Consider the following 12,926-nt stretch of genomic DNA (forward strand, 5'->3'; position numbering starts at 1 on the left):
ATAGGAATTTGTCTTTGCCCATAACTTTTGAGCTATATGAGATAAAGACTGTATACAGTATTTAGTACGCATATTCCACTAATGAAATCAGTGTAGTGACGTCGTGATCATAATTTAGAAGTCAAAGATCAAGTAGGAATACATTTGCCAAGTGCTCTTATTTTACATACACAACTTTATAGCCAAGTAAAATCAGATGTTTTACCAATGAGATCAGGGGGTATGAAAACTGTTCATGCTAAGCCTTGCTGTCGTATGAAATTTAGGACTAAACATTGCTCTGAAAATTTTTTGCACTGATTTCTCATGTTCTTTGTCATCAAATTGTACTGTATTTTTTTGGACTTCTACTGCAGGGTTATTGTAAGTGGTTTTTACTAATTGACATTGTGGATAAGCTTGATTTCCTTTATCTTTGGGAATCAATGTATAATGAGAAATTTTGCATTTTATTTTATCTTTCCATTTCTCTAGATTGGTATGGTTGCATGGCGTATGACATTGCACACCCCAGAGTACCCAGATGGTCGAGATGTGATATGCATTTGTAATGACATTACATATCAGATTGGTTCATTTGGTCCTGCAGAAGACACACTTTTCCTGAAAGCTTCAGTGCTTGCCCGTAATTTAAAGGTTTGTGTTTTTGGAAATTTTTATGGTGCATCTATGTTCCATAATAATGCTGCTAAGTTTTGAGTGTTCAGTGCATTCAATTTAATGAGCCAGATTTTTAATGCACTGAGTTTATATTTGTTTCTGCTACCTGTATCTTAATGTTAAGTATGTTCTGGAGTAATGATGGGAATTGTCTTTTCAGATCCCAAGGATCTACATTGCAGCCAACTCAGGTGCTCGTATTGGCTTGGCAGAGGAGATCAAGCATTTGTTCAAGGTTGCATGGGAAGATCCAACAGAACCAGATAAAGTATGTATGATTTGAAACTATTCTCCAGTAGCATGAAGAGTTGAAATCAGCATACAGGCAGTCCCCGGTTATCGGCAGCATCGGTTACCAGCGATCCGGTTTTATGGCGCTTGTCTAGCGACGACGATAACCAGATTTTCGATGCTGATAACCGGTTGTCGGCGCTGATAACCGGTTATCGGCGCTGATCGCCTCTTATCAGCGGCGCCGCTAACCGGGGATCAGTGCTATTATTGCCGATTTTCGGTTAGCGGTGATTTTCGGTTGTCATCACGCCGTTGGGAACGGAACCCCACCGATAACTGGGGACTGCCTGTGTAGTATCCAAGCATGAAAGTTTTGCTGTAGGAGCTCACTTATAGTTGGATTTAGCCAAAGAAAGTTTTGGATAACAGTGTTTTCTGGGTATTGTTGTAAAATATAGTACCTACATTATAAAGTATTGGGATCTACTGACACTCAGCACAGTACAGGCACTTCAAATTTTAATGTAAAATATTGGAAAAGGATAAAATAAGAGCAAAGTAAAAGTACTGAAATGAATAATTTAAACTAAATAAAATTACTGTAAGAGTGAAGTAGCTTGCAGTGTAAATATTTTATTGCAGTGTTCACTGAATAATGTATCTGGTAAGATCTATGAACTGACTTGCCTTATAAGACATACAAATTAAAACAAAGTTGATACTTGTAACCATTTGATAAATACCCAGTGCAATTCTATTCTAGGTGGCCATTTACTGCACTTTACAGAATATATACTGTATATACATACATACACAAGTACACCAACCTGACAGTCTCAGTTGACAAGAAAAAAAGTTGTAAAATGCTAAGACAGGGGAGAAATACGTATACCTAGTAAACTTACTAGAAAAATGAACAGATTGAGTGTTCCAGAGTAGAGTAAAACATAGTTTCTGGGAAAAGTAGATGGGCACTTACTAAACTGTTTAACCATCTAGGACTGGCAAAGAGATACGCCTAAAGGATAATTATGAAGGACGAATTGTACACTTATCAACATTGTGTATGAGCTTGCATGAAAAGTTTTACGTGATTAGATTGATGAAAATTGGAGTAGTAAGCAAAAAGAAATTGGAGTAACATTGTGAGCTATGCTAAGAATACCAGACCCACAAGAATAACTTAGTACATTGGAACTTGAATGCAGACTTAAAGAGATAGAACTGAAAAGTTTCCACTTGCTTGTGTGAAAATACAAGGCAGATGTTGTTATGTAATGGGTTTATCACACAACAAGCTATCTTTCTCCGAATCATTAAAGAGAAATTAAGTGCATATATGGGCAGTGAGAGATGTGTGCAGTTACTTTACACAAAAATATTTGGGTACACATCATGTTTTATGCAATAGAGATAGGTTGTGATTATGTGTGTTAACTATCTCATTGCCTTCATATCTGGTAAAGTTTGATGTATTTCTTAGAACTTTGTATACTAAACATTTTGATTATGAAAGCATTATTGATAGTATTATTAAGATTTATTTGCTATTACTAAGGGATTCAGAGCCGATGAAACACGGTTTGTCGGCAACACCTTTTTATCAAAACATCGGATAAAGGTGAAAGTTGGGAAGTGTATATTTTATAACCCTACCTAATTTTTGCAAGTATTATTTAGTACCTAAGTTCGATAGTTTCGATATTTATAGAGTAAAATGAAGTTGCCGATGCTGGAATCGAGAAAATCACAGACAAGGATCCTAAAACAATTCATGACGTAAAAATTATATGACGTCATGAGGCTCCACCCATCCACCAGGTAGGCAGTAAGCAAAGTCCACTAACTGGATAATGGCCAGCAGGATATGGAATTGTCCCCGTGGTTGCAAGACTGCATTTGTTCTATAGCTTGCCACTTTGTATACAAGCAAGAAGACCCATGGCAAGATATACTCTAGCGTGAATAGGTAATTATTTCTATAGTGGTTAATAGTTACTTGGCCACCCCAGAAGTGTGGGCAGGAGCTGTTACACAATCCCCTCATTTTGAGGAGGAGTACTGGAAGTCGGACGATATCCATGAGAGCGTGGAACAAGTCATCATTGACATCGCTAGTGACAATGAGGACAAGGATGATGACCTCTTCCTCGAGAATGACGATGAAGACATCATTAATATAGCTGAAGCCTAAGTTGGCTACTAATATCCTTGGCCAAGAGAAAAAGGTCTGCTCACTTCCCCCCAAATCCCCCATGTAGGCAGAGCTTATCTACCTCCTTATTACGTCAGCAAGTGAATTGCCATAATGAGCAGGTACCTCCAAGATATGGCAACGCCTACGTAATTACCCCAGGTGGGAGGCGACTCCACCAAATTGTCTCTCTTGGCCTTGGTAATACCAAGTAGTGAATATGTCATCGGCAAGTGGGCAGAGCCACAGTGAAGAGATGTTTTCCCCAAACGTAAACTTATCTTCACTGTGGGTGGAGCCTCATGACACCATAGGTAAATGTCACTTGTGTTCAAAACCATTACCTACAATTTTGATGGCTCTGGCATAGGAAACACACTTTTACTCTGATAAGTACCAGAACTATTGAACTTAGATATTATATAATACTTGCAAAAATTAGGTAGAGTAATAAAATATACACTTGCCAACTTTCACCTTTATCCAATGCTTTGATGAAAAGGTGTTGCCAAAAAGTCATTTGTTCCGAAACGGTACATAAACCGTTGATCCTTTGCATTAGGAATAATTTTCAGCGAGGCTGGAAACGGCAGTTGAACTTTCGAAGAAGGTGGTTAGGCAGTTAACTACCATCCGGGAGGCGGGAGTACCTCCTCCTGGATGTAAACATTCCAATTTGCTATTGGCCGTCGTGTGCTGTAGACGTGTTTCTCGCTCTCTGCCCTGACTGCTGTTGAGCTGTTTTCCCAGTGGGATCTTTCTTGTTTTTTGCCATGAATGTTGTTAAGCCTTGCAAGCCCTCCTTCCCCCAGTGTGTATGTCCTGGGGTAGGGGGGACAAAGTGCAATAGCTCCCACTTACATGTTGATATGGACCCACACATCCTTTGCTCCACTTGCAGGGGATGTGTATGTTCTCGTAATTCACCTTGTTCAGAGTGTTGTTGCTGGTCTGCCTAAGAGTGGGTGAAGTTTGAGGGGAGGAGACAGTATCGAAGGAAGCCCACCAAGGCATCATCTGAGGGCTATATGCCCCCGATGACTCCCATGGTGACTAACCCATCAGGATCGTTTCTCCCTACCGGCAAGCTTCCCCTTCCTGCTGCCTCTCCTTCGGGTGAGGACTCCCCATCATCTTCTTCACTCGCTTCGTCAGGTGTGGAAGGCCGTTGGGGAGCAGATGATCAGGACATCCTCTCGGGGGCCTCTCCTCGCTCTGGATGGGAATTTTTTCCCCCCGGAGCAAGCAAAGGCTTCCTCCTTCGACCCGACTTTGCCTTCAGGTTTGGCTGAGGATACTTCTCTCAGTGGGCAGGTTGCAGACCTCACCTCTACCTGGCTTCACATTGGTCCACCTAGCGTTCTGTCGTTGGAGGGCCTGATTTCCCATGTCTGGCACTCTTGTGACCACCCACGCCGCGGCCATTTCCACCACGTCAACAGTCACTACGCCGTCCTTCGCCGAGCTGCCTGTGACTGTCGCCTCACACGTGGGCACTCAGGTATAGGTATCAGCCGCTCCTGCCTCTCTCCATGCCGTGCCGCTGCCACCTGGTTTCCTGGCCCCATTGTCCCTGCCTGGCCCCTCCAGTATGGTTACATCACGGTGCCTGCTCCTGCTGTTCTTGCTGTTGCCAGCTTATGCTTGTTCCCGACTCCAGTCCCGGCTCCTGGATTTCCTGACTTGTGGCCCAGCCTGCTCCTGCTCCACTCGTCCCCTCTACCCATGCCCCAGCTCCTGGCTTACCTGGCTCCTGCGCTGCTCCGCCTGCCCCAGTAGTTGCTGGCCCAATCGCTGATGTCTCCGCTGCCCGGGTTGTTCCTGCTTCCCTAGCCCCCCCGGCTGCTCCTGCGTCTTCTGTTGCTCCCTCCTGGATGGGGGACCTGACCGCCATCCTGAAGAAGATGATGAAGAAGAAGTCGAAGAAAAGGTCTAGGAAGGTGTGTTGTCGTCTTCATTGCCTTCATCTTCGTCGTCCCTGTTGTCTGCTACCTCTTCTTCTTCTTCTTCTGAGGTTCGCTGGCCGAAGAAGAAGAAGGTTGTCTCTCCCCCCCCCTAAGAAGTTTTGCCCTGAGACTTGTAAGGTACTGCCTCCTTCCACAGGGAAGGTAGTGGGATCTATCGTTGGCTCTTCCTGGTCTGCGGGCCAGGGAACCGATTTGTTGACCCCCAGGTCAGTCGTCTCAGGAGCCGAGGGTGGGTGTGCAGACCTCGGTTTGCACTGACGTTGCTGTGCCGAAGAAGTCCGCTTCTAAGGCTGGCACTGTGTCGGACACTCATTTGCGAGCTACGCTGAGTACCCAGGTCTCTAAGGAGACCTGGGTACCCTGGTCTGGTACTGGAGAGACCTCTCTCCACACCGACTTGGGCACAGGACAGGAGAAAGAGTCTGGACAAGTAGGTGTCCCGACTCTTTCTGCTGGCATTTCCACGAGTGCCAAGCAAGGTTCCCAGGAAGGTGCTTTGGCCTCTTGAGTCCAGACACCTGGCAAGACAGAGAAGAGGTCCCCTGCTCAGTCTTCTTGCGAGGTTTTTGCCTCGAAGAAGTCTGGGGCCCGTCTAGAGGACAGCGTAAGTTCTCACCAGCCAGACATGCGTTCAACTCCACCCAGTCCCCAGCCATGTTCGCATGGCCAGCCTGGCTCGACTCGCGTGAACTTCTCCACTTTCCTCTGGACAATGCTTCGCTGAGGCGAAAGCATTCTCCTCGACTCGAGTTGCCGTCATCACTGAGGGTTGGTGACCGCTCTCGGCCCTCTGCTCCTGCTGGTTCCGCCAGCAAGACCAGCGTTGGTGCCTGATCCTCCTCGCCTGTCCTCTCAACCTCCTGGGCTCCCCCTAGGAGGTGTGAGTCGGACGGGGAACTCCGGTGAGTTGTCTCCCCAGAGTTCGACCAATGGGGCTTACGTTCCTGGCTCGGTTCTCAGATCGACTGGATCATACGCCCACGTGGTGCAAGAAGGATCCCGTGGGTCTGCCAAGGTTCTCCCTCCTGTGGGGAGAGTAGATCGGGAAGACCACACCCTGGAAGAACTCGAGGTTCCTCTTCCCCAGGACACGGACACCCCCGAGATACAGAGGAGCTTTGCAGAGGTAATTGCACTGATTTGTCAGCACAATGACTTTGGGGAAGGGACCGCGGCCTCGTCTGTGGATCGTCCTTCGCTCCTCAAATCCTTCTGGGGTCCGAAAAAGGAACCCAAGGTTTCGGTGGGGCTGCCATGGTCCATGCTTGCTGAGGGGGTTCTCGACCAAGTGAATGGTCTTGTCTGGGCAAGACAATTCGTTCGTTCGAACTGCTTGGACAAGCTGCTTCCCCCTCCTCTTCCTTGACAGAAGCGATTCTACATACCCCTGGAAGGGACATTGCTGCCTAAGCAGGTTGACCCAGACCTGGTTTGTCTAGGCCCTGGTCTCTCGTTGCAGCAGCTAACTGTAGAGGGTATTTCTCTTTCACAGCAAGAGGCAGCAACCCTGGAAGCCACCGCCAGGGCAGCTTTCCAGGCAGTCTCCTGGTTGGATCTGTGGCCATTCATAGTATCCAAAGTGGCTGCCTTCTCGGGCACTATTGTACCAGGGGAGGACTCCACTTTCAGGAGACTGTGCCAGTCTGGAGGTAGAGCCATCTCCTACCTCGCCCACCAGACAGCAAACCTGTGGACCAACCTGGTTCTTAGCGGAGAGACGCTGTTCTTTCTTGCTTCGCCAGGTCTGTGAGACCCGAGTCAGCAGTGACCCTGTGGAACGGACTGTTGCTGGGTTCTTCCTCTCTCTTCCCTAGAGAGTTGGTAGATGCTGTGGTGGACAAGCGTTGGGCCGATGACAGCGACCGCCTTGTTCACCAGGCAGTGGCTAAGACCTCCTGGTCTTCACGTTCCACTGCAGCCCCATGGCCTTTGGGCCAGGCTAGCACTTCCCCGGCCCCTAAGAAGTCCCAGTCTTTGGAAGGATCCCACAGGAACACCCAGCCTTCTTCTTCTTCCGGAAAGGGTGGGCCTTCGCGCCCGTTTCAGCCTGCTTTCCAGTCTGGTAAAGGGGCAAGGGGAAGAAGAATAAGGGGAAACGCTAGTGGCGGTGGTGGTGGTGGTGCCCCCCCCCACTGCTGCTGAAGGTGGTGGGTGCCTGTCGAGCCATTGGGCAACATGGCAGCTATACAGAGCTGAGACCTGGATAGTGGATGTCTTTCGGGAGGGATATCTACTACCCTTTGAGTCTCGTCCACCCCTCACCATCACACCAGTCCATCTCCGCACCTACATTCCTGGGTCGCCAAAGGACATCGCACTAATGCAAGAAGTGCAAGCCATCCCCTCATGGGCGTCTTCACCTTTGGTCTCTACAGTGGAGACTGAAGGAGTATTGGTCTCAGTCCCGAGACCCCCAGTCCTTTCTCATTCCTCTTTCCGAGGAGGTGAGAGAGGACCTAGACTGGTGGATGGACGTCAGGAACCCCTTGATAAGAGTATGCCCACATACTCTCTCTCCGGACTTGCTTCTGTTCTCAGATGCATCGACCGAGGGATGGGGCGCACACATGGAGGAGTTGCTGATTTCAGGAGTGTGGCACCGAGATGACAAGCACCTTCATATCAGTATCCTAGAACTCAAGGCAGCCTTCCTGGCTCTCCAAGAGTTCCAGAATCGAACGGGACACTCTGTGGTATTGATGAGCGACAATACCAGGTAGTGGCATATGTCAACAAGCAGGGTGGACAGTAGTATCCCACCTGCTTCACCAGTTGACATTGCAGGTGAATGAGTGGGCACTGGCTCACTCAGTAGAGCTGTCAGCCAGGTACGTTCCAGGCAAGAGGAATGTAGTGGCAGACAACCTCAGCCACCAGAATCAGGTGATCGGAACAGAGTGGTCCCTTCATCTGGAAGTCGCGGAAAGGTTGTTCAACCTGTGGGGGCATCCAGTCATCAATCTGTTTGCCACCCGGCACAACAGAAAACTTCAGGTCTTCTGCTCAGTCATGCTGGATCCATGGGCCATACTTTGGAGGATGTGTTCCAACATCCATGGGACAATCTTGGCATCTACGCCTTTCCTCCATTCTGTCTGATTCACAGAGTGATCAGTCAAGTGATGATCACTCCAAATCTCAGAATGATTCTGATGGCACCCAAATGGCCTCAGGCCGTTTGGTATCCCGACCTGCTAGCTCTCCTTTCTGAGGTGCTGAGAGAGATCCTCCCCTGGCCCAGTATCACCTGGCAGTGCAGTTCCTGTGTCTTCACAGCTGGAGGTTATCCACCATCTCCTGCTAGCGAGAGGCTTTTTATGTCGTGCAGCAATGGAGATGGCTGGATACCTCAGACGATCCTCCGCGGCTCTATACCAGGGAAAGTGGCCATCTTCTGTGGTTGGTGTCGTGGACAGGATATCTCTCCAGTTGGAACTACTGTTCAGCAGGTCACAGACTTCCTCGTCTTTCTTCACCGAGAGAAGCTTCTTTCCATTTCAGCTTTACAAGGCTATCAGGCCGCACTCGGCCTAGTCTTGCAGCTGAAAGGGGTAGATATCTCCTTGTCCTTTGAGAAGTCTTTACTGATGAGAGGCTTCGAGAGGTCTTGCCCACCCAGGGACCTCAGGCCCCCTACGTAGGATGTGACTCATTCTAGGGAGCCTGACTCGTGCGCTGTACAAGCCTTTACAAGAGTCTCCAGACAGGGATCTGACCCTCAAGACCGTCTTGTTGCTTGCCCTCGCATCAGCGAAGAGAGTTGGCGAACTTCGTGGACTTTCCTTCGATGTTAAACACTCGAGGGGATGGGGATCAGTTATGCTTGATTTCGTCCTGGACTTCGTAGCGAAGGCTTAGAATACATCGGTCCCTGACGCTCTGTTTGAGTCCTTCACGATCCCCTCCCTAGAGGACTTTGTTGGTAATGACCCAGACAAGATGCCACTGTGTCCTGTTAGAGTGCTGCGGCGCTACCTGAAGAGGACTAGCCATCTCCGTCCTGAGTGTTGACGACTCTTCATTAGCGCTGGCTTGACCAAGAAAGAAGTGTCCAAGAACACGATCTCTTTCTGGCTTCATGAGACGATAAGGAGAGTGCATTCTGCTGCTGGAGAAGACAACACCGGTACACTTCGTCCAAGAGCTCACGAAGTCTGCAGCATTGGTCCATCCCTTGCATTCCAGAAGAACCTGTCGGTCCCACAGGTTTTGAAAGCTAGTGTGTGGTCCCAACAGACCACCTTCACTTCCTTCTACCTTCGGGGTGTTGCCCACAAGTCCTTGGACACTTTTTCCTTGGGTCCTGTGGTGGCTGCTCAACAAGTTGTGTAGCTTACCCAGCTCCTCTAACAGGACAGGTTGCATCTCGCCTAAGGTGTACAGTTGTGATTGGGAGAATGAATGTGGATTGACTAGCTTATTCCTTCACCTCATCTCAACTCTCTTCCTATGGGCAGGGAGCAGATGTGCCGTTACATGCTGGATCTAGCAGTCGATGCAGGTAAGCACTCAACTAGAGCTTCCGTTGTATTTCCTTTCAGGATCACAGAGGCAACCCCGCTCCTTCCTCTAGCCGGGAAGGAGGCCATGACAATAAGACAAGCCTAGTGCTTGTATTTGCTTTAATGTCACAACTATCAAAGTTCTTCCTAGCCTACTTTGCTTGAACTGACATTTCCTCATTCATGCAAAGGGACCCAGAAGTCTGACAATTGATCTTGCGTTTCTTACAACTCGATCATTTTTGTCAGAGGCAGTTTTCCTTTCCCTGCTCTATCGACCAGGAAGGGAACACAAGGTGTAGCGAACTCCAGTCAGTTCATAGAGACTCATTCAGATTCCTCCCTCCAACCAGTGAGTCTTCCTAATGTAAAGGACCAACGGTTTACATATTGTGTTGGAACAAATGACAATTTTTTAAAGTAAATTGTATTTTTCCTAACTGTACAAACCTGAGGTCCTTTACATTATGTTTCATGCCCACCTCATGCCACCCCTCAATTTGACACCTGGGCTGAAAGGCAAATTGCAATGTTTACATCTGGGCAGGTGGTACTCCTGCCTCCCAGATGGTAGTTGATTGCCTAACCACTTTGTTCGAAATCCTTTTCCAGCTTCGCTGAAAGTAATTCCTAATGTAAAAGGACCTCAGGTTTGTATAGTTAGGAAAAATACAATTTACTTTAAAAAATTGTGATTGTTCATCAGTTCTGAATCTCTTAGTAGTTCTGTAAGATGACAAAATGTTTTATTTCATGGAAAATTTGTTATTTGCTGTCTAACTTCGATGAACATTCATCGTGAATAAAAGTTGATTTTCTATTTTGCAGGGTTTTAAGTATCTCTATGTAACACCTGAAGATTACAAGAAAATTTCTGCACTGGACTCAGTTCACACTGAGATAACTGATGAAAATGGTGAAACAAGGTACAAAATAAATCATATCATAGGTAAGTTTAAGAGTAATGAAATTTTAATGTTACATTTTTAAGGAATGACATGCCATCTTTTAATATAGTCCATTAAACCCAGAAGCAATCAGTTCAAATCCAACCTGTTTAGATTTAAGATTTAATGTAGTTTGTAATTTTTCTAAACTAAATGATTTTTTAAAATATTTTTTTCATACAAACCCATCCTATATATATATTTGCTGGACTGCTCAACCACATGGAGCCTAGCTCCCTGTTACTTGCTGCCACAGTGTGTATGTGTTGTGGATATGAGGCTGTGGGATCTGAGGGCCTGGGAGGAATGAAATTATATGAATGATGGGTTTATAAAAAAAAAATTATGCTATAAAAAACTTACATCACAACCCATTGCTCACATATATCCTGAATCACAAGTTAGGAGGGAGGACTGAGTTCTTGAATGCCCCAGGGTGGTGATCAAGACCTGTAGGATCAGGATAGCATGGCACTGGTATAGATCGGGGACTTATGGCTCTGTTAACTTGAGGGTCACTTTAAGTAAGGATGAACGCTTCTGAATTCAAATTGCAAGTATTGATAGGGGTTTCAACTTTCTCAGAAAAGATGTCTATCATTCATGGGAGACAGATGCTATAATTCTCAAAGTTCTCTATCTCTCAGGTGTCAGCAGTGAGTGGATGAGAAGAAATAGTTAAGGAAGAGATGAAAGTGCTTCCTTGAAAGTCTTCTTTCCAAAGATAAAACTTGGCCCACATCAACTATTGGTCCAACAAATTTGTATCCCACCGTTTGTTAATTAAAGTCCCTAGATGAAACCTTGCAAAGGTAAATTGTCACTGCCAGGTACCCACATTTAAAATTAAGAGTTGCATCCAAATTATCTTTGAAAGGTAATGAATAAGGGAGGGCTATGTCACCATTTGGCACAGTAGTGTAAGTGTTTGGTTTGACCTATCTTAACCACTAGAAGAGCACAGTCCTCAAACCACTAGAAGAGCACAGTTCTCATGACAGGATTTTTATGCTGACCCTGTAGATAGGATTGGTTGGGGGATGTTGGCTCTGCAGTCTCTGGCACTCAGGTAATGATGAGTGGCTCATGCTGGACAAAGATGATCTTCAGTGCTAGCTAATGAAGCAAGGGACAGGATGGTGAAGGGTGCTGTGGAACAGTTCTGGCTGTTTGTAGTTTGGGTTTTCACTTGAAGCCTGTAATGAATGGCAAACTCACTGAAGTCTGTCCTTAAGCATGTGTAGCTGTCCCCTTAAACAGCAACATTACTGACCTGTCCAATTTCAAGGCTACTATATTTTTTATTGTGATAGCAATACACCAGGACCCTGTAGTTCAGGCTCATTCTAAAACATTCCAGCAGCCTCACAGCTGCCAAGAGTCTTCCAGACTTTCACTTTGACAGCATTCCACCTTCTTGGCATAAATACTAAGGTTCAGATCTTGTTCTTCCATTTCTTGAGGTAGGCCACTGTGGTGAAGTTGTCCACTGTAACTCTGATGACCTTTTTTCTACTGACTTGTCAAATGAGTGGGTGGTTAGTAACATTGCCTTCAATTGCAGGAAGGTGATGTGCCAATTCCTGATGAGGTTCTTTTCACCTAGTGACAAAGGAGGTCAACTCCCAACCATATGTTGAAGCATATTTGAAAAGTAGGACTCATAGGGCTTGAGAAACTAGAGACAAATATTCGTAAATGAACTAGGTCCTGCCACCACTGGTGATCTAGGGCTTCTTTCAAGGGGTAGGGTAGGGTAGTGTAGGGTACGCAGTCTGGGAGAACTGCAGCCAGCCATCACTTCAAGACTAACCAACGTAGAGACTTTATCCTGAAGTGGCAGTTGGGAACCAACTTATCCAGTGAAGATATGTGATCCAGCAGGAATAGATACAGTATGTCTGGAAGACTTGGCTGCTGCTGAAACCCCAAGATCGCCATACATTCTTGATATCCTATTTGCTATGGGATGATGCAATGCTGTTGAAGTATCTATCTCCATCCCCAGATGTAGCCGTCTTGGAGGGAACTAAATTCAGCATTTAACAGTTGATTTGTAAGCCCAGATGCTACATAAATCACAAAGATGATCCAAGTTCCTTTAGTGTTCTGCTGGTGACTGCTAGGACTGACCAGTCATCCATTATCTCTGCTGTCTCATGCTGGACTAGTACACCCTGGCAGCCACTGATATCAAAATTTTGGTGAAAATCTTTGGAGTTGTCACTGGGCTGGAACATTGCATTAGTTAAATCAGTGACTACAGTAGTGATTAGAGTATTGGGACAAAAATTGTGCCAGCTACTGGAGTCGTTGCATTTTTTTCTGTATTCTTTTCAACCTGGTGATTTATTTGCGACATCTGCTACTGCTTTTCTTGCATGAATACCTGTCCATCACCAGCTAATATAAGTGGATTCTA

General features: G+C 46.3%; 1 protein-coding gene across 14 annotated transcripts in view; it reads left to right on the forward strand.

The window, feature by feature from the left end:
- The window catches only part of ACC (acetyl-CoA carboxylase), a 183,557-nt gene that overhangs the window by 132,700 nt on the left and 37,931 nt on the right, over positions 1–12,926 (forward strand). For all 14 annotated transcript variants that reach the window (XM_067090785.1, XM_067090789.1, XM_067090781.1 and 11 more), the window contains 3 exons: positions 475–636; positions 821–928; positions 10,386–10,506. In XM_067090785.1, the coding sequence (XP_066946886.1) occupies positions 475–636; positions 821–928; positions 10,386–10,506 (391 nt within the window). The remainder of the gene's footprint in view (positions 1–474; positions 637–820; positions 929–10,385; positions 10,507–12,926) is intronic.

This window comes from Macrobrachium rosenbergii, chromosome 47 (assembly GCF_040412425.1).
Source record: "Macrobrachium rosenbergii isolate ZJJX-2024 chromosome 47, ASM4041242v1, whole genome shotgun sequence".
Classification (NCBI taxonomy): domain Eukaryota; kingdom Metazoa; phylum Arthropoda; class Malacostraca; order Decapoda; family Palaemonidae; genus Macrobrachium; species Macrobrachium rosenbergii.